The 22,662-nt window shown below is 44.2% G+C and overlaps 1 protein-coding gene across 1 annotated transcript in view; it reads right to left on the bottom strand.

Annotated features, from left to right (window-relative positions):
- Positions 1 to 1,134: 1,134 nt before the first annotated feature.
- Positions 1,135 to 22,662, bottom strand: part of acvr1ba (activin A receptor type 1Ba) — a 94,363-nt gene continuing 72,835 nt past the window's right edge. The window contains exons 8-9 of the mRNA XM_039746614.1: positions 1,638 to 1,768; positions 1,135 to 1,522 (exon numbers count right to left, since the gene is read on the bottom strand). Of these exons, the coding sequence (XP_039602548.1) occupies positions 1,397 to 1,522; positions 1,638 to 1,768 (257 nt within the window). The 3' untranslated portion in view covers positions 1,135 to 1,396. The remainder of the gene's footprint in view (positions 1,523 to 1,637; positions 1,769 to 22,662) is intronic.

Genomic DNA, 22,662 nt, shown 5'->3' with positions numbered 1-22,662 from the left:
ATAATATAAACTGGCAGAATGGCAGCTGTCGTCACAGCCAACAAGGCCAAATTCACAAAACGCCACACGATGCCAAGTCACACGGTCGATGACAAATGGCCAGTACAGAAGATGAGCTGAGAACAGTGCCTGAAGCTCTGCCAAGTAGCGGAGACCGGGGGGCCATCCTGCCACCTTCGTGTCCCGAGCGGCCGTCTTTTACATGGACTCGGCTCTGCAGCACCACCTAGTGGACACTACGAATCGGGACGCTTTCATCGTTTTACAGGCTGGGGAAGGCCGCACAGTCGGTGGAAGCTGATGTGGCTGCCGTACCGGGAGAAACTGGGCATGAAGATTAAATAAGAGTACGGTTGGGGGGGGGGGACCTGGGTTTGAAGCCAACCCTCAATCAGTCTTTTCAAGTACAGTAGCAAGCTCCATAAGCAAGTTTTTTTTTTTGGGGGATTACATCCTTTAGGATTCTGAATATGCCCCCCTCCCAAAAAAAAAAAATAAAAATATCACTTTCATGACCTTGCATGGCAGAATCACTTCAAAGTAGAAAAGCAACAATCAAAATCCTAACAAAGTCCAGTGTATGTGCATGTGCATTTTTGGTAAATATGTTAGAAATGCTTTCCGAGGTATTCATCCATCATTTAAAAAAAAAAAAAAAAAACAAACAGTAATAATTATAATAATAAAAAAAAATATATATATCCAAGTGACACACGACGAGCATGCGGCCCCACACACAGCATATGGCTTATCAGTCCGATTTGAACAGAATTCAAAATTGTAGAGTGCGTGTGACAGCCGCCAAAGTCCGCAGCCAAAGGTCCACCCCGCTGCAGGTGCCAAGTGAGCCGGACGCCCAGCGAATCACGTCTGCCGTCAGAGGTTGGACTAACATGAGAAGCTTGCACAGTGCCAGATTCCAACAGCAGTTGGCCCGGGCACACCCTGAAGGCTCATTACAAACCCCGTCAACCCACCCATTACCCACAGTACCCTTTCTGTAAAAGAGGAGACCCTCAGGCACAAAAGCAGGAGGGTTTGGAAAACCCAATCATAGTGCACGTTAACCTCTAGGACAACTGCATTGTAGCTGGTTCCTATTCAGCATCGGGGTTCAAGGAAAAAAAAGGGGGTTTCTCACGGAGAGCCACACATAGCGGTAATAAAAGAACGCAGGTAATCGGTACATGCGGGTGGGCAGGGGTTGGGAAACTCAGTAGTTTTGGTGCATAAAGGTGAGGTAGGCCTTGTGACTTGTGGCTTTTCTGGCAGGCCGTATATCCTTGTGTGCATCTTTTGTCCTTTGCTTACTCGTACCCCCATAAACCTCCCACCCACCCCACCCCACCCCTCATCTCCTGCACAAAGTGTCCTTTGGCTCCATCTCTCCCAACAGCTACATTTTCACGTCCTCCTGAACGCTCAGCTGAGACAGAGTCTTCTTGATCCTCAGAGCGGTAAGCCTCGCTGCTCCATTTGCGTACCAGCATTCGCGCATTATTTTCCCCATCACACGTAGAGCCTGAAACATAAAAACCAACCAACCAAACAATTAAACAATTCAATAAATAAATAAATGGGGGGCGATAAGGATGCAGAGCGGCACACGAGTCGCTCTCGACCAACAGACCACTCACCTCGTAACTCTGCCACCAGTTAGGGATGTTGGGGCGGAGCTTCTGGTCACAAACCACCTTCCGCATCTCGTCAATCGAGGGGTCCGAGGGCACGAGGTCATAGTAGGGCAGCTGATATTCCTCGTGGATCCCTGGAGCGAGACAAAGAAAAAAGACATAAGGAACTGGGAGACGTACCACAGGGGTCCGAGGGGAGTTTACTCATGTCGCCATTGGGTGGGGAAGAAACTGCAAATAAAAATAAGTAAATCACTGCGCTTGATTAAAAAAAAAAAGGCTCAAAAGAGGATAAGGAAAGAGAAACCAGGGCAGCAGAATATGTAAGTATTAAGAGGGTCTGGTTAGCGCCCCCTGCTGGATACAGATGTCCAGCCAGTAAGTTGTAGATGGAGGCAGTGACACCACATACATCTTGGTTATGGTCAGGGTGAACCAGACTGCATACCAGTGTTAAAGCCGACCTCTAACTGGGTGGAATACAGGGTGGTCCGGATCTAAATATGCAACTTTTAATACAATGCAGGAAAACAATACAAGACAAAAGAATTGCTCGAAATATCTTGTAATAAATGAAAACGGACTTACTGTACACTGAATTAATTCACTGATTTTCCATGTAATGTCCCACTTGTCCTCCATTCAGTTGGATGCAGGCTCGGAGTAATAAACGTAATAAGTTATAGGAAGGGCGGCACAGCGGCGCGGTGGGTAGCACTGCTGCCTCGCAGTTAGAAGACCCTTAAGGGTTCACTTCCCAGGTCCACCCTGTGCGGAGTCTGCATGTTCTCCCCGTGTCTGCGTGGGTTTCCTCCCGCAGTCCAAAGACGTGCAGGTTTGGCGATTCTAAATTGTCCCGTGTGTGTGCCCTGCGGTGGGCTGGTGCCCTGCCCGGGGTTTGTTTCCTACCTTGCGCCCTGTGTTGGCTGGGATTGGCTCCGTGACCGTGACCCTGTAGTTAGGATACAGCGGGTTGGATAATGGGTGGTTAAAAAGTACCCATGATGAATGTAAATATGATGTGAACGCTGAACCACTCCACCGGCACTGTTCACACCTCTGAAATGCAGCAACGTCCATGTCTCTCTATTATAAAAGAAAATCTTGAGACGAGACGAGACCGTTGCCAAGAGATTTTCTGAAGAAAATATATATGTAGAACGCAACGAATACCTCCGACGCAACATGAAACATCATTTTCTTTCGATTTATGACGTTTTACCCTTTTTTACTGTGGTTAATTACTCGCTGTAATGTAAATTAGTTTTATTCTGCATATGTAACAATTCCCAAGAAAATATATATGTGTATATATATATATATATATGTGTATATATATATATATATATATATGTATATATATATATATATATATGTATATATATATATATATATATATATATATATATATATATATATATATATATATATATATATATATATATATATATATATATATATATATATTTATATATATATATATATATACACTGCTCAAAAGAATTAAAGGAACACTTTTTAATCAGAGTATAGCATCAAGTCAATGAAACTTATGGGATATTAATCTGGTCAGTTAAGTAGCAGAGGGGGTTGTTAATCAGTTTCAGCTGCTGTGGTGTTCATGAAATTAACAACAGATGCACTAGAGGGGCAACAATGAGATGACCCCAAACCAGGAATGGTTTAACAGGTGGAGGCCACTGACATTTTCCCTCCTCATCTTTTCTGACTGTTTCTTCACTAGTTTTGCATTTGGCTACAGTCAGTGTCACTACTGGTAGCATGAGGCGATACCTGGACCCTACAGAGGTTACACAGGTAGTCCAACTTCTCCAGGATGGCACATCAATACGTGTCATTGCCAGAAGGTTTGCTGTGTCTCCTGCACAGTCTCAAGGGCATGGAGGAGATTCTAGGAGACAAGCAGTTACTCTAGGAGAGCTGGAGAGGGCCATAGAAGGTCCATAACCCATCAGCAGGACCAGTATCTGCTCCTTTGGGCAAGGAGGAACAGGATGAGCACTGCCAGAGCCCTACAAAATGACCACCAGCAGGCCACTGGTGTGAATGTCTCTGACCAAACAACCAGAAAGACTTCATGAGGGTGACCCAAGGGCCCCATGTCCTCTAATGGGCCCTGAGCTCACTGCCCAGCAGCATGCAGCTCGATTGGCATTCGCCATAGAATACCAGATTTGGCAGATGCACCACTGGTGCCCTGTGCTTTTTACAGATGAGAGCAGGTTCACCCTGAGCACGTGACAAAAGTGAAAGGGTCTGCAGAAGCCATGGAGAACATTATGCTGCCTGTAACATCATTCAGCATGAGCAGTTTGGTGGTGGGTTAATGATTGTCTGGGGAGGCATATCCATGGAGGGTCACACAGACTGCTACAGGCTTGACAAAGGCACCTTGGCTGCCATTAGGTATCAGGATGTAATCCTTGGACCCATTGTCAGAACCTATGCTGGTACAGTGGCTCCTGGGGCACGACAATTCCTGGCCTCATGTGGTGAGAGTATGCAGGCAGTTCCTGGAGGATGAAGGAATTGATACCATGGACTGGCCACCACACTTTCCTGACCTAAATCCAATAGAACACCTCTGGGACATTATGTTTTGGTCCATCCAATGCCACCAGGTTGCACCTCAGACTGTCCAGGAGCTCAGTGATGCCCTGGTCCAGATCTGGGAGGAGATCCCCCACAACACCATCTGTCATCTCATTAGAAGCATGCGCCGATGTTGTCAGGCATGTATACAAGAACACAGGGGCCATACAAAGTGCTGAGTACAATTTGGAGTTGCTGCAATTCAATTTGGGCAAAATGGACTAGCCTGCCACATAATTTTTTCACTCTGATTTTTGGAGCGTCTTTGAATTCAGGGCTCTGTAGGTTGATCATTTTCATTTCCATCAAACGATGTGGCATCCTTTCGTTCCTAACACATTACCCAGTCTATATCAGTATAGATATCCAGGAGGATTTCTTGTTCCCATTGAGATCTGATGTGTTTTCAAAGTGTGCCTTTAATTTTTTTGAGCAGTTTATATATATATATATATATATATATATATATATATATATATATATATATATATATATAGGCTGACCAACTGTCACCTGTTCAGTCTGTCACTAAAGCACCAAGAAGTGCCACCGCTGTGGAAAACATCCTGCATTGTAAGTAAGGTGGGTGCCTCTTCACCTCATGACTACAGACCATCTGCACTGACATCTCACATCATGAAAGACCCCCCGAGAGGCTGTTACTGGACTATTTGTGTCCTGTTGTGGAAGGCCCCCTGCACTCTGCCTATCGGACAGAGACTGGAGTGGACGATGTAATCATCTGTCTGCTCCACAAAGCTGGCCGCACCGTGAGGATTCTGTTTTTTTGATTTCTCCAACACCTTCAATACCATCAGAGATCTGCAGGTGGATAAGCCTGTGGGGTCCCGATGATAGACTATCTGTGAGACTCGAGGACTGTGTGAGCAACACTGGGGCACCACAATGATCAGGCCAGCCTGCTTAATTCTGTACACATCTGACTATAAATATAACAGCAGGTCAGGATGATTCTGAACTTATGGGGGATACCGATTAGGGGATGAGACAAAGGAGAGGAGTCGGGGGGAGAACTTTGAGAATTGTCTGCAACTCGACATCAGCTAACTGACTTTTCACCTCATCAGAGAGCCTCCATGTCCAGTCACTATTCAGGGAGTTAATGCACAGGAGATCCACTCATACAAGAACATCGGAGGGTCCACATCAATGACAGGCAGCACTGGTCTCCGAACACAGAGGAACTAGAGAAGAAGGGGCAGAGCAGACTCTTCATTCTTACAATACAATGCAATTTATTTTTCTGTAGCCCAACATCACACAAGAAGTGCCGCAGTGGGCTTTAACAGGCCCTGCCTTTTGACAGCCCCCCAAGCCTTGACTGTCTATGAAGACAAGAAAACCCAAGTAGGGGAAAAAAAAAATAAAATAAAATGGAAGAAACCTTGGGAAAGGCAGTTCAAAGAGAGACCCCTTTCCAGGTAGGTTGGGCGTGCAGTGGGTGTCAGATAAAGGGGGTCAATAGAATACAATACGCAGAACAGAACACAAGACATCCTCAATACGATACAACAGTAAAATAAAAAGGACTCTTGGTGGACTGCATTCCTTTAATGTCACATCTTCTTTAACTCTGTGATGGCCAGTGTGGTGTGCTGGGCTGCTAACGTCACTTTAAGAGTGGACCACCGAATCATCCGACTAATTAAAAGGGCAGGCTCAGTAATCGGGTGCACTTTGGGTCCCCTGGAAATTGTAGCAAAGGAGAGAATGAAAACAAAACTGGGTGCCATTATGAACAAAGCTGCACATCCACTCTGTGACACACCAACACCGAGGACTCCACTGAAGTGTGCCAAGAAATGCGACTTGGGGTCCTTCATACCAACAGCAATATGTCTGTATGGTGCCTCACTGGGACTGTGCCTGCTAAGTCCCAAGTCTTTTCTTCCTTTTATAAATGTTCCTTCTTTTTAGTCATTCTGGTGGGTGTTCAGACTATAACATGTGTGTGTATTTATTTATCCATCTATTGTGACGGATGGACGGCCGGGGTCCTTGCCCAGTCGGGATGCCCTTTGGACGTCAGGACCGAGAGAGAGACCAAACCTCCCCTCCTGGGACATGACAGGGAATCCCCCTCTGGATTGCATCGGGGCAACGGGATTGGCACTACGAAGCTCAACCCTGCTGGGGCACCTGAACAACTGTGGAAGCCTGGATGGCAGCACTTCCGCCACATCCGGGACAGGACGGGTTAGCACCTGGAGCACTATAAAAGAGGTCACCTCACTCCACACTCAGGGAGCCGGAGTCGGGAGGTGGAGGGCAGAGCTTGTGAGGAAAGGAATGGAATGGAGGCGGCTGAAGAATAGAGAAAGAGAACTGGAAAAAGGAATGAGCAGTGACTGCTGGGATTGTGAACTGTATGCTGAAAAAAAAAGGGGAAGAAAAATAAACGTGTGTGCGCTTTTTGGACTTGCGTGTCGGTCTGTGTCACTTCCACACAATGCATTTATTTATTTAAAGAGCTTCTGTACAAAGCCAAATTACCTCCTGGGAACAAATAACATTTCACCCAACCACTCTTGATGAGCGATCAGGTAGATTCCAGTACTGCAAAGAAAGCCTGAAAGAATTTAGTCCTTTATGTTCAAGCACTTTGGAGATTAAGAGCAAAAAAACGCTCAAATAATAAAAGAGAGGTGAAAGGGTTGATGTCAGCTGTCAAAAACAATGATGGCTAGTGTGTGTCTTTTATGTGAAATACAGTCGTATGAAAAAGTTTGGGAACACCCTCTCAGCCTGCATAATAATTTCCTCTTCTTTCAAAAGATCACAGTGGTATGTCTTTCATTTCCTAGGAACATTCGAGTACTGCAGCGTTTTCCGAATAAAGATTTTAAGTGACGCAGTATTTAGTCGCATGAAATTAAATCAAATGTGAAAAGCTGGCTGTGCACAAATGTGGGTCCCCTTGTCATTGTGCTGATTTGACTGCCTGTCACCGCTCAGTGCGGATTACTTGGTGAGCTCGTGAAGCCTTGAACTTCACAGACAGGAGTGTCCATCATGAGTGGTCAAAGATACAGTGGCTTGAAAAAGTATTCGGCCCCCTTGAACTTTTCCACATTTTGTCACATTACAGCCACAAACATGAATCAACTTTATTGCAATTCCACGTGAAAGACCAATACAAAGTGGTGTACACGTGAGAAGTGGAACGAAAATCATACGTGACTCCAAACATTTTTTACAAATAAATAACTGCAAAGTGGGGTGTGCGTAATTATTCAGCCCCCCTGAGTCAATACTTTGTAGAACCACCAATTACAGCTGCCAGTCTTTTAGGGTTTGTCTCTACCAGCTTTGCACATCTAGAGACTGAAATCCTTACCCATTCTTCTTTGTAAAACAGCTCCAGCTCAGTCAGATTAGATGGACAGCGTTTGTGGACCGCAGTTTTCAGATCTTGCCACAGATTCTCGATTGGATTTAGATCTGGACTTTGACTGGGCCATTCTAACACATGGATATGCTTTGTTTTAAACCATTCCATTGTTGCCCTGGCTTTATGTTTAGGGTCGTCGTCCTGCTGGAAGCAGCTGTATTTGTACTGACATTAGATGACACACAGGTGCACTCTATTTAGTCATTAGCACTCATCAGGCAATGTCTACCGGCAACTGACTGCACTCAGACCAATGGGGGCTGAATAATTACGCACACCCCACTTTGCAGTTATTTATTTGTAAAAAAAAATGTTTGGAGTCATGTATGATTTTCGTTCCACTTCTCACGTGTACACCACTTTGTGTTGGTCTTTCACGTGGAGTTGCAATGAAATTGATTCATGTTTGTGGCTTTAATGTGACAAAATGTGGAAAAGTTCAAGGGGGCCGAATACTTTGCAAGCCACCGTATTTAAGGTGGTCAATCGTAAGTTGTGCTTCCTTCCCTTTGACTCTCCTCTGAAGAGTGACAGACAGCATGGGATCCTCAAAGCAACTCTCCAAAGATCTGAAAATAAAGATTGTTGAGTCTCCTGGTTTAGGGGAAGGCTACAAAAAGCCATCTCAGAGGTGTAAACTGTAAGGAATGGAATCAGGAAATGGAAGGCCACAGGCACAGTTGCTGTTAAATCCAGCAGGTATGGCAGGCCACCTTCGCTTATTGACTGCATTGCTGAAATTAAATTCTGGTTTTCGTCGAATTTTATTAAACAGTGACAAAACGGAGGTCCTCCTCATTGGTTCAAAATCATCATTATCCAAAGCCAATAATCTTTCTCTTATTATTGATAACTCTTGTTTCCCCATCACCTCAGGTCAAGAGTCTGGGTGTCATCCTCGGCAGTCCTCTATCTTTCCAATCTCACATTTAATAACGTCGCCTGGTCTGCTTACTTCCACCTACGTAATATTAATCACATCCGCCCCTCCCTCACTCCCCATACCAATGCCATTCTTGTTCATAGTCTTGTCACTTCTCGGCTGGACTATTCTAATTCACTCCTCTTTGGTCTCTCTAATAAATCTCTTGATAAGCTTCAGCTAGTCCAGAATTCTGCAGCACGCATCATTACTCGAACTCCATCTGTTCACCATATTACTCCGGTTTGGCAGCAGCTTCATTGGCTCCCGATTAAGTTTCAAATTGATTTTAAGATTCTGCTATTAACATTTAAGGCCATTCATAACCTCACCCCTCCATATCTTCATGTTGCCATTCCCTCCCATAACCTTAGATCCTCTTCCTCCATCCATCTAACCACCACCATGGGGAGCAGAGCATTCAGCCGTTCTGCTCCCAAGCTCTGGAATTCATTGCCTACCGAGCTTAGAAATATCAAATCATATTCATCCTTCAAATGTAAACTTAAAACGCATCGGTTTAAAATGGCTTGTCCTTTAGGATTACAGTGGTTATGTTTGGTTTTAATTTTTATATTTTCTGATGTTTTTAGTTGTTTATAATTGTGTCTTTTATTTATTTATTTATTGTTTGTTTGGTGTCCTTGAGTTCTCAGAAAGGCGCCTTGTATAAATAAAATGTATTATTATTAAGAAAAATACAGTAGCAGCATATGCAGAGGCAGGATTGTGAGAATGGTGACAGACAGCCACAGGTCACCTCCAAAGACCTGCAAGAACATCTCGCTGCAGATGGTGTATCTGGACATCGCTCTACAATTCAGCACATCTGTATGGCAGGGTGATGAGAGAGAAGCCCTTTCTGCACTCACACCACAAACAGAGTCGCTTGTTGTATCAAATGCTCAGATTCATTTGGGAACAAAGTGCTTTGGACTGATGAGACCAAAATGGAGTTATTTGGTCAGAACAAAATGAGCTTTGTATGGTGGAAGAAGAACACCGCAGTCCAAGAGAAACACCTGCTACCTCCTGTCACATTTGGTGGAGGTCCCATCATGCTGTGGGGCTGTGTGGCTAGTTCAGGGACTGGGGCCCTTGTTAAAGTCGAGGGTCCGATGAATTCAACCCAATATCGACAAATTCTTCAGGATAATGTTCAAGCATCAGTCACAAAGTTGAAGTTACACAGATACAAGACAAAGACCCAAAACACAGTTGGAAATCTGCAAAGGCATTCATGGAGAGGGAGAAGTACAATGTCCTGGAATGGCCGTCACAGTCCCCTGACTTGAATATCATCGACAATCTATGGGATGATTTGAAGCAGGCTGTCCATCAAATTGAACTGAACTGGAGAGATTTTGTATGAAGAATAGTCAGAAATACCTCCATCCAGAGTCCAGACACTCCTCACAGGCTACAGGAGGACAGCGTCTGGAGGCTCAAAGGAGCAAAAGGAGGCTCAACTGAGTATTGATGTCATATCTCTGTTGCGGTGCCCATATTTATGCACCTGTCTAATTTTGTTATGACGCATATTGCCTAAACTTAACATCACTGCTGAAATACTCCTGTTTCCATAAAGCATGTCAGATATTAAAAGGAAGTTGCTACTTTGCAAGCTCAGCCAATGAGAAACAAACATCCAAAGAATTAAGAGGGGTTCCCAAACTTTTTTATATGACTGCATGGCCTACTGTTTCACTGTAAGTATTACGCTCACTGCTGCAGTTGACTTCCTTTGATTAAGTTTTACGTTTGACGCTCTTTTTTCGTGTGTTAGTAATGTTATGTTGGGCTCTCTCAGTAAAACCAACTGGCAGACCAAACGTCCCACTTGGGACGATAAAATTGAGTTAGGAGTTGGAAGAATTCATTGCACAGCAATGCACCAGAGAATACGTGCGGCAAGTCACCAAGTAGTATGGCAGACCAACCTACTGTCCAGACCAGAGGCCGTTATGGGATGTCCCAATCTCAGCCCGGTGACGTTCTTTACCAGTGATAAGTAAAGCTGCGTTCAATTGGCCTGCTGTTGTCAAAACTGTCCTTATATCTTGTATGACTAAATGTTTTACTATTGAATGCCATGTATTGGATAATCAAAATTACAGTCTGATGAATCAAAAACAACAATTTAAACACCTGAAACACGTGCTGGCTACACACTGACTAGTCAAAGATGAAATACCAGACATCTACAGATCAGCACTGATGAGTCTCGCTCACATCGAGGGAATTGTCTCACTGACAGGTGCTACAGATTTCTATTTCAGATGTTTGTGATTATATTTGGACTAGCTGAAAATTACATCAAGCCGTTTCAGCCTTAGGCATCCTGTCCCAATTCCCATTTTAGAGAACTACCATTAATTGGAGTGTGTCAAAATTCAATTACCTATACACAACTAAAATAATCAAAACGCAATTATGTGCAGCTCTAATTTTAAAAAAAAGTCAATGGAATTAACATGAAAAATGAAAAGATAAAGCAGCTTGCTCTATGTACACTGGGTAAAGAGAAGAATCCCCCCTTTGAAATATTCCCATTTTTTTGCTTTACAGCCTTAAATGAACACACAAACTAATATTTTTTCCAGCTTTACTTACTTAATGCCACCTCTAACATCCAAGTAAAAGATATCAGAGCTACAGTTCAGAAGAATTATAAAAAATCAAAAACAAGAAATCCTGAGATTAATAAAAGGACCCGACCCCCCCCCAACTCACTCAGGTGTCAGTGCCCACCATTTCCATTGCGGTTACTGGCTTCCTCCCACCGGTGATCAGTTGTAATGAGTGTGACTAGTGAAGCTGTTCCTGGTCCATTCATTCCCTCGCTTGGCACTGCAACTGACAGCAAACAACTGACTGTGGGTGACAAGTCACTTTCAAAAGATCTCAGTGGTAGAGTTGTGGACAGACAGAAGGCCAGACATCTCAAAGGCTTCATCAATCTCAAGAAGCTCAGTAAAATCCATCATAAAGAAGTGTTTGGTACTACTAGGACCTCCCTGGACCCTCCAAACTGGATGGAAGAGCAAGGAGGTCACTGGTAAGAGACGCGACCGAGAGGCTAATGTCCACTTTGAAGGAGTTACAGGATTTGATGGCAAAGAGTGGTCATTGTCTGCATGTGACAACAATTTAACAAGCGCTCCACACTTGTGGCTTGTTCAGGAGGGTCGCACTTCTCAAGAAAGGCCACATTGAGGCTCGTTTGAGCTTTCCCAGAATGCACCTTGAAGATTCTGATGCCAAGTGGAAAAAAGGTCTTCTGGTCAGAGGAGACCAAAATCAAACTACTTGGCCTCAACACCAAACGGTACACCAATGCAGCTCACCACCCACAACACACCATACTGACAGTAAAGCATGGAGGGGGCAGCATCTTGTTGTGGGGGGCCTGGGGCTCTCATTAGGGTAGAAGGAAAAATGGATGGAGGAAAATACCATCAAATTCTGGAGGAAAACCTGCTACCCTCTGCCAGAAAGTTGAAGATGGGCAGAATGTTCACCTTTCAACACGACAACGACCTGAAGAACACAGCAAAATGGACCACACAGTGGCTGAAGGAGATAAACGTGAATGTCCTGGTGTGGCCATTCGGAGATCAGACCTAAATCACAGTGAAAATCTGTGGAAAGATCTGAAGATAGCAGACCACCAACCGATATGAGCGAACTTGAACAGTTAAACTGTAAAGAAGAGTGGGGGGCAAATATTGAGTGGGCTCAGTCTAGATGGGCAAAGCTGAAAGAGAAGAATCAACAGACTCAAGGCTGCCATTAAAGCAAAAGGGGGGTCAACAAAATGGCACTGACAGGGGGTACTTTATTAATCTCAGCAGGTCTTGTGTTTGATTTTTTATAATTCTTCTGAACTGTAGCTGTGATTTCTTTCACTTGGATGTTAGAGGTGGCATTGAGTAAGTAAAGCTGGGAAGAAATAGCAGTTTGTGTGTTCATTTAAGGATGTAAAGCAAAAAAAAAAAAAAAATGGGAATATTTCTAAGGGGGATTCTTTTCTGTACCCCACTGTATGTGCCTGTCATCCTCCAGACTTTTTGACTTGTGTTTAAATTTCAGCCCTGTGCTTTAAGTGGGGGAAAAAAAATGGAACTGCTCTGTCAGGCCTGCTCAAATAGTTTTGTTACTCCACAGATACTTCAAACCACGGCAGCCAGGATGATAATTCAAATGATGGTGCCAGGCCTCTCTTGGCCATCGTTTCAGCTTCGCCTCCCACATCTCGCCCTAGTAAAACTATTTTTATACCCTTTGTATCCCAGCTCCTGTCTGGGATGATGCCAGCTGGAAAACCAGTAAATCAACCAGCAGTCTAACGTGGTGGCTTTTCTAACATTGACAGCACACCACCACCATTTCCTCAACTGTGCTGATCCCACCACCCCAGGTCTCCTAGCAGCTTTGGGGCGTGCGTGTTATCTGAAATGGGGAAAACCAAAGTCTACAACCCCAGAGTAATGTTAACTTCCTGCACGTCCGGGTCGTATTTTATAACCAATGTTTCTTTTGCCTACATGTAGTTTTGTGTAGATCTCCACATTAAAATGTATTTCGGGTTTGTCCAGGGGCCTCATGCATAATGGCGTTTGTAGAATTCACACTAAAACACAGCGAATGGACAGCACAGCGGAAAATTTGTGTACGCACAAAAAAAATTCAGATTCCTGTTTTCAATGTACATCTCGATAGCGCTACATACAACTGACCACGGGTAAATATCCTACATTTTGAATAGACTATTAACCCTAATTTATTATAACGTTGACCTTGCAATTTATTAATTGCCATCACAAAGGCTTGCAGCCGTGCTACATGAATGGGGACGTCTTAAATGTGCAGAGTCGCGTCTTTTATCGCGTTGTCCCGTTTATATAGTCTATCGTGTGTCTGTTGAAATGCTTTCCCCTTGGAAACAAAGGAGGAAGGAGAACGCTGTGGAGCTGTGACCCCTCAAGGTAACTGTCCTTGTCGATCACATCAATTCCATCCGGGCCATTGCCATATAAACAAGAGGACGAAACAAAATGGAGGATCAGTTAGAACATGGGCACTTCACTGGAAACCAAAAGAAAGACACCGATACGGAATTTTCACGCTCGCTGCTTTCGATTGCCAAACATTCAATTGCTTCACCATTATTACGCAAACCCCGGGGCTCAGGATCATCCCAACACGCCGAGGAGACCACAGTGAGACTGCTTTTGGTCGTTTGGGGAAGGAGCGAACCACCATTTTCATTCATATGTTATTTTACTGGGGACACTTATCAGCCGGACAAGGTTCACTCAAGGTTCATGATACAAAGATAGGCGGATTAGCAGATAATTTGGAATCCATTATATCATCACAGAGGGACTTGGATAGCAGAGAGGCTTGGGCAGATTTGTGGACAATGAAATTTAATGTCAGTAAATGTAAAGAATTACACATAGGAAGGAAAAATGTAAGGTGTGAATACACAATAGGGGTCTGAAAATTGAGAGACCACCTTATGAGAAGGATTTAGGAGTCGTAGTGGACTCTAAGCTATCGACTGGCAGATAGTGTTCAGAAGACATTAAGAAGGCTAACAGAATGTCAGGTCATATAGCGCCTTGATATGTGGAGTACAAGTCACAGGATGTTCTTCTCAAGTCTTTATGACACACTGGTGAGGCCTCATCTGGAGTCCTGGGGTCAGTTTATGACTCCATAAAGACACAGCAGCACTGGAGAAAGTCCAGAGAAGAGCGACGAGGCTGATTGAGGGGCTACAGGGGGTGAGTTATGAGGATGAAAAGAGCTGAGCCTTCACAGTGATGAAGAGGAGACCTGACTGAAGAGTTTAAAATGATGAAGTGAATCAGTGCAGTGGATCAGACGGTGACTTTAAAATGAGATCATCAAGAACACGGGGACACAGCTGGAAACTTGTGAAGGGTGAATTTCACACAAACATTAGGAAGTCTGACTTCACACAGAGAACTACAGACACTTGGAATAAGAGCAAGTAGTGAGGTGGGCAGAAGGACTTTAGGGACTTTCAAAACTCAACTTGATGTCATTTAAGAGGAATTCATTGGATAGAATTGACAAGCTTTGTTGGCTGAATGGCCTGCTCTCGTTTAGATTCTTCTGATGTTCTAAGAAATCCAGAAGACATTAAGAAGGCTAACAGACTGTCAGGTTATATAGCGCCTTGACGTGTGGAGTACAAGTCACAGGAGGGTCTGCTCAAGTCTTTATAACACACTGGTGAGGCCTCATCTGGAGTCCTGTGGTCAGTTGATGACTCCATAAAGACACAGCAGCAGTGGAGAAAGTCCTAAGATGAGCAACAAGGCTGATTGAGGGGCTACAGGGGGTGAGTTATGAAGATTAAAAGAGCTGAGCCTTTATAGAGATGAAGAGGAGACCTGACTGAAGTGTTTAAAATGAAGGAAATCAGTGCAGTGGATCAGACGGTGACTTTAACATGAGAAGAAATCGAAAGTCCGCCTTATGAGTAGAATTTAGGAGTCACGGTGGACTCTAAGCTATCAACTGGCAGACAAGCCATTAAGAAGACTAACAGAATGTCAGGTTATATAGCGCCTTGACGTGTGGAGTACAAGTCACAGGAGGGTCTGCTCAAGTCTTTATAACACACTGGTGAGGCCTCATCTGGAGTCCTGTGGTCAGTTGATGACTCCATAAAGACACAGCAGCACTGGAGAAAGTCCAGAGGAGAGCAACAAGGCTGATTGAGGGGCTACAGGGGGCGAGTTATGAAGATGAAAAGAGCTGAGCCTTTATAGTGATGAAGAGGAGACCTGACTGAAGGGTTTAAAATGATGAAGGGAATCAGTGCAGTGGATCAAACGGTGACTTTAAAATGAGGTCATCAAGAACACGGGGACACAGCTGGAAACTTGTGAAGGGTGAATGTCACACAAACATCAGGCAACAGAGAACAACAGACAAGTGGAATAAAGTTATATACTAGTTAAGACTTTAAGGACTTTCAAAACTCGACTTGATGTTTTTCTTTAGAAGAATTAAATGGACATGACTGACAAACTGTTGGGCCGAATGGCCTGCTCTCGTCTTTCAAGGACATAAATTACATAAGAAACTTTGATATCTAAAGCCAGACAATCAATCAATGACTGTGTGAAATGATAGCATATTAATGTTTCCCCCATTTTAAATATAATTCGGCTATTACATGAAGGCTGTACACTGTAAACAATACAAACTGCAATATTGTATAAAAGAACCTAATTAACAGGAGTCACTCTTGCTGCGTCTCTTTCACAAATGTATACGAGTAAAACACATGGTGAGGAGATGCTTCTGCGGACCCCTGTTTACTGGTTCACTAGACACACCGATATTCAGTCACTGCTAAGTGTAACCTTTTGTTAAGCAGCGGCTCCACATACAAGTTCAGTCCTCTAACTGGCCTGCCTGTTCAAAACGCTCGTCTTGGTCCAGCTCAGGGCTGTGAAATTATTTTAAGAGGCTTCAATCCCAACTTGCCAAGCGTTTTGCTCTCTGTAATGTTGGTACCAATCCAGTCATGGTAACACAGTTAACCGAATGACGCATGCACTCTAAACGTTAGGCTTTCGGTTGTCCAAGCTTGTTTATGACCCCGCTCTCTACGTAGAATCTGAATCAGACTACATGATAATAACACACAGTCATTACTGCTGTCACGCACCAGCTTGTCAAACTCCCCTCAAACCTTTTCAACACCTTATCCTGAAAGAACCTTTCCAAGTTCCGTAAACCAATTATGTCTGCAATGTTAGTTGCCAGAGCCTCCCTTAGTGATGTAACAAGAATGTTCAATTCACACGCGCTTGTGTTAAGATAAACGTGTGGCTCTGCATTGACAAACACCAAGAGCACATAAAAGAGTTTGTGGGGAGAAGGCAGAGCCTTCTGGAGTCTAACATGTAAATGGAGCCTCCCGGCTATCTGGCTGGGATTCTAATGTAACAGTAAAGAAAGTCCGGGCACTGCAGGAGCAAATACAATATACTGAAATACAGAAGGCTAGAAAAGTGTGACAAACTTGTATACATCAACATATTTGGTACAACAATGTACTTAGCAACGTAAATAATGACAAACACAGGATACAGCCGTGGCCAGACGTTTTGAGAAGGACCCCAGTGTTGGTTTTCACAGTTTGCTTCTTCAGTGTCTTTAGAGCTTTGTGTCCGATGAGATACTGAAGTAGAATGACAAGCAGTTCAGAAGTTTTAACGGCTTTGATTGACAAGGACATGACGTTTAGGCACAGAGTCTCCATATCTGCAGTGCTGGCCCTTTTTTCTTTTTCAAGTCCTCTGTGATTCGCCCTGGCAGGCTGTCAATCAACTTCTGAGCCCAACCCTGACTGATGGCCGCCGCCCATTCTTGCATAATCAGAATTGGTGGCTTTTTGTTTGTCCACCCGCCTCTTGCAGGGCTGTCTTAATGGCATTTATAGGCACCCCCTGGGCAAAGCAGTGCACTGGGGGGCCCCCCTACCTACACAACCACTTAGCAAGTCACAACATATTAGATTAGCATGGGACCCCCGGACAACTGCCCTGTGTGCCCATGCATTAAGACAGCCCTGGCCTCTCGAGGATTTGACCCCAAGTTCTCAATGGGGTGTTTCTAGTCCATGGACCTCAAATGTTGATGTTTTGCTCCTCGAGCCTCTCAGTACTCACTTTTGATTGACAAGGACATGATGTTAATGCACAGAGTGTCCATATCTGCAGTGTTGGCCCTTCTTTCTTTTTCAAGAGCTCTGCAATTCGCCCTGGCAAGCTGTCAATCAACTTCTGGGCCCAATCCTGACTGATGGCTGCCGCCCATTCTTGTATAATCAGAATTGGTGGGTTTTTGTTTGTCCACCCACTTCTTGACCGCAAGTTCTCAATGGGGAGTTTCCTGGCCATGGACTCCAAATGTCGATGTTTTGTTCCCCAAGCCACTCGGTTGTCACTTGTGCCTTATGGCTTGGTGCTCCCTCATGTTGGTCACCAAACTGTTGTTGGATGGTTGGTAGAAGTTGCTCTCCGTTGAGGTTTTGCTCCCATTCTTTACTCCTGACTGTGTTCTGAGCCCTGCACTGACACGAATGGTCTCAGGATGCTTTACAGTTGGCGTGATACAGGACTGATGGCAGCGCCGCTCACCTGTTCTGTTTTCTGGATGCCCCAAACAATCAGATAAGGGATTCATCAGAGATAATGACTTGAACCCAGCAGTCCAATCCCAGAATATCAGTCTGTCCCCGATGGCTTCTTTGCTGCCCTTCTTGACACCCACCAGGCCATCCCAAACAAGTCTTCGCCTCACTCCCACCTGCCTGTCTGCTGCCATTCTAGAGCCAGCTCTGCCCTGGTGGTGCTCACAGCTGAATCCACTTTAGGAGACGCTCCTGGTGCTTGCTGGATTCTCTTGGGCGCCCTGACCCCTTCGTCACCTCCCTATTGTAACGCAATCAGCGTGACACAGTGACCTCCAGCCTTGTCCTCGTCACTCTCGCCCGAATTAATGAGAGAATCACTGAGGTGACGTCAGCAGGTCCTTTGGTGGCAGGGCTGACACGCAGTGTTTTTTTTGGGATGAAGTTCATTTTCATGGCAGAGAGGGACTTTGTAATTCATTGCCATTCATCTGATCGCTCGTCAGAACATTCTGGAGTCGATGCCAATGGCTATCATAAAAACTGAGGCAGCAAACTTGGTGAAAATCGATATCTGTGTCATTCTCTAAACTTGTGGCCACGACTGCATGTTAAAAATAGCAGCAGCCCCAGCACTGCCCCCTGCTGGTCACCACTCTTAATGTCAGCCAGTTCCGATGAGGTTCCTCGTGCCATCTCCCTCTGTCAAAATTAATATTTGTGTCATTCTCTAAAAACGTTTGGCCGCAACCGTACATATAAAAACATCACTAAGCCAACTAAACAACAAGCAACATAAGAGGCGATTGTTTTGTTGTTCATTTTTCTATTCATTTTGTGTGCAGTGTTCTTAATTTGAATTTATCTAAAAAGTTTACACAAGGAAACTCGTACACATCACACTTGTCGCCTGAAGGATGTAAAACTCGAAAGGGAGCAGCTATTCTAGTGAATACGAAAGAGCAAAGTGCCATTTACAAAACCAGCAAAGTTTTTTTGAAATAAAAAGTAACACTGCGGCTGAATTTCAATACAAAAATAAACCAACAAGTAGGCCAACTGCAATTTCAACAATGAAGAGCAGGAAATGACTCACTTTTTTTGCTTTTTTTGTGGGGGCAGTTGTGGTGGGTGTGGGCAGCAAAAGATGCAACTCATTTCCTTTACGCATTCGTAACATTTCATTGCAAACATTTTTTTCATTTTTAACAATTAGAAGAGCAACTTTGCTTTATAAAGGTAATTACTACTGCCGCCTTACAGGTTCAGAGTTTCTTGTTCGTATTCCACACTGGGCAGTGTTAGTGTGGCGTGCAGGCATTTCTCTTGGCATTCTACTTCGCTCTGACATGCATGAGCTGGCCCTGTATGAGTCATTTGAAGTCAAGCGGCACCCCTGGCCAGGCTTGGGGCCGGACTTGTACCCAGTGCTGCTAGGGTACGACTCGGAGCCCAGAGAGACTCTGAACTATCCATCCATCATCCAACCCGCGATATCCTAACTACAGGGTCACGGGTTTTGGGGGGTGTCTGCTGGAGCCAATCCCAGCCAACACAGGGCGCAAGGTAGGAAATAAACCCCGGGCAGGGCGCTAGCCCACTGCCGGGCGGGCACGCACACAAACATACACCAAGCAGACACTATGGGCACCTAACCTGCATGTCTCTGGACTGTAGGAGGAAACCCGCAGACACGGGGAGAACATGCAAACTCCACGCAGGGAGGACCTGGGAAGTGAACCCGGGTCTCCTGTGAGGCAGCAGCGCTACCCACTGCACCACCGACTCTGAACTAGAATAAAATAAACGTTCACCCAATCAATGCCAAACCTGATGAAGATGGAAATACTGGCAGCCTCTTCTTGTAAACCTATCTAGGAAATGCCTTTTGAAGTTGTCAGTGGGTACAAATCCACGTTATTGCTGCCCCTTCTTACAGCTCAGCACAGAGAACATTTCTGAAAAACGTTTGGCTTGATGATGGCAGTCTCTGGCAGATTGTTTGAGGGTCAGAGCTTTGTTTTGCTATAAGACACACAATGGCAGTTCAAACAAATTCAATTACAATTCATTTTATTGTATAAACCAAACATGACACAGTGGACCCCATTTTTGAAAGACTCCATAAGGAGAAAAGAAAAAACTCCTAAAAAACACAAACCCGTGACAACCTTCATTCAGTCAACTCCACACTATAGGAGCTTGGAAGCCATTATATTTCATTAGGTAATCCTTAACTCAAAGTAATCTCTCGGTTCCTTTTCTTCTGGCTGCTCCCATTAGGGGTCGCCACAGTGGATCATCCTCTTCCATATCTTTCTGACCTCTGCATCTTGTTCTCTTACACCCATCACCTACATGTCCTCTCTCAAAAGTAATCTCTCTATTATAAAAGAAAATCTTGAGACGAGAGGAGACTTTTGCCAAGAGATTTTCTCAAGTCCCGCCCTCCTCTCCACCATTTTTGGTTCACAGCCCACGCCCTCTCACGCCCTTCTCTCCTCTCATTGGTGTGAATGTTTTGGTCATCACAGTTCCAGCTCTCTCAGCTCTTATAAATTTTTACGTTTTACTCACTTTAAGTTCCCAATAAAAGACAAATTATGTCCAAATCTTATTGAAGAATTTCACTCCGAAGGGTTATCAACAGAAGTAATGAATACACGGGCAATCCTAGCACCGAGATATGATGAAGTCAAACGAATTAACGTGAAAATTGTCCATCGGTTACACCACAAACTGTTTCAGTATATTCCACTGACACACGTTTAACCAATTTGCCGTGTAACCGATCGACAGTTTTCGTGTTAATTCGTTTGGCTTCATTGTTTCGCGCTGATATATTTAGATGAATGGGAGATTCTAAACTGGATCTTCATAATTGTGGGTGTTCATAAGTAAGCCATTTAATGGACTGGTGTCTGTCCAGGTTAAGTGCCGGAATGCACGGGGTGACCGTGGTCTTGTTTGAAAACAGTTGTAAGTAGGCCGTGACTTGAAAGAATCTCATGGCAAAAGACTCCGTCTCACGGGACTTCCTTCCAAAAAGTCCCAAGATTTTCTATATTATAATAGAGAGATTTATTTATAATTTATTATTATTATTAATAATTTTTATTAATAATAATTTATTATTAATAATTAAATTAATTTATTACAATTAATAATAATGCATTTATTATCATCATTATTATTTAGATAATGCCTTCATTATTATTGTGGTCAGTAGATGGCCAGTTTTCATTCTGCACACTCCCTTTATCCTGCTAAAAGCCGGCAAGCAGCTGACTTTGCGACAGTCAGGAAGAACGAAACAGGAAAGGGGGAAAGCCGTCACAGTGCGGGGATGGTGATAGTTTTACTCCATTCGTTCATGTATTTTATGTCTTGTTGTTGTTTAAGAATTTGGATGTAATCCCCGCGGATGTGTGAGGCGTATGTAAGATGGTGTTTATGCAGGAATAAAGTAAGGATAAGGAGGTGTTCCTCCCCCCACTATCTGAATGGTAGGACAGCCCATTACCTTTAAGCGACTGGGTAGGAAGTACTTAAAAGGGTCAGTGCCATTAGTAAGGGGGGAGTGTTGAGGATAGGTGGCACTATTGTGTGTATTGCAAAAGTTCATTTCTCCAAAATGCTCAAGGTTGTCTTAAAGGGATTTTTCCAACCTTTTTAAGCCAGCAAATCTCCCAGATTTTGGCTGCTACCGAGTCACTGGACCAGTTATTCGTCCTTTTTTTCTTTCTTTTTTTTGTCAGCTTTGGACTATGTGCATTACATGAGCCCTTGCCTATAATTCCATCCATTATCCAACTCGCTATATCCTAACTACAGGGTCACGGGGGTCTGCTGGCGCCAATCCCAGACAACACAGGGTGCAAGGCAGGAAACAAACCCCAGGCAGTGTGCCAGCCCACCAACAGGGCACACACACCCACACACGGGACAATTTAGAACTGCCAATGCACCTAACCTAACTCAGATACAGGGAGAACATGCAAACTCCACGCAGGGAGGACCCTGGAAGCGAACCCAGGTCTCCTAACTGTGAGGCAGCAGCGCTACCCACTGCGCCGCTTGCCTATAATTACTAGGCATTAATTTTTTTCCAGTAATTTATTGAATTTGTCCTGTTTGTTGGATGTGACTATTTTGTTCTGCTGGATTGTTACATTGTATTATTATTTTTTGTTGCTGTGGATTTTGTCCTTTATCTCACCCACAATACTGGTTTATCATTTTTTTTTCCCCCACAATAAACATCGGTGACTTTGATTTCAAGAGATTTTGTACGATCGATCGATAGATAGATGTGAAAGGCACTATATGATAGATAGATAGATAGATAGATGTGAAAGGCACTATATGATAGATAGATAGATAGATAGATGTGAAAGGCACTATATAATAGATAGATAGATAGATAGATATAGTTTTATTAATCCCAAGGGGAAATTCTCATAATCCACCAGCAGTATACTGATACAAAAAACAATATTAAATTAAATAGTAATAAAAATGCATGTAAAAGCAGAATATAACTTTGAGTAATGTTAGCATTTACTCCCCCGGTGGAATTGAAGAGTCGCATAGTGTGGGGTCTCCTCAGTCTGTCAGTGGAGCAGGATGGTGACAGCAGTCTGTCTGTCGCTGAAGCTCCTCTGTCTGGAGATGATCCTGTTCAGTCGATGCAGTGGATTCTCCATGATTGACAGGAGTCTGCTCCGCGCCCGTCACTCTGCCACGGATGTCAAACTGCCCAGCTCCGTGCCTACAGTAGAGCCTAGCCTGTCTTCTTAACAAGTTTGTCCAGGCGTGAGGCGTCCCTCTTCTTTATGCTGCCTCCCCAGCACACCACCGCGTAGAAGAGGGCGCTCGCCACAACCGTCTGGAA

The sequence above is a fragment of the Polypterus senegalus genome, chromosome 3 (assembly GCF_016835505.1).
Source record: "Polypterus senegalus isolate Bchr_013 chromosome 3, ASM1683550v1, whole genome shotgun sequence".
Classification (NCBI taxonomy): Eukaryota; Metazoa; Chordata; class Cladistia; order Polypteriformes; family Polypteridae; genus Polypterus; species Polypterus senegalus.
Note: the sequence above shows the minus strand (reverse complement) of the source record. Positions and strands in the feature narration are given on the sequence as shown.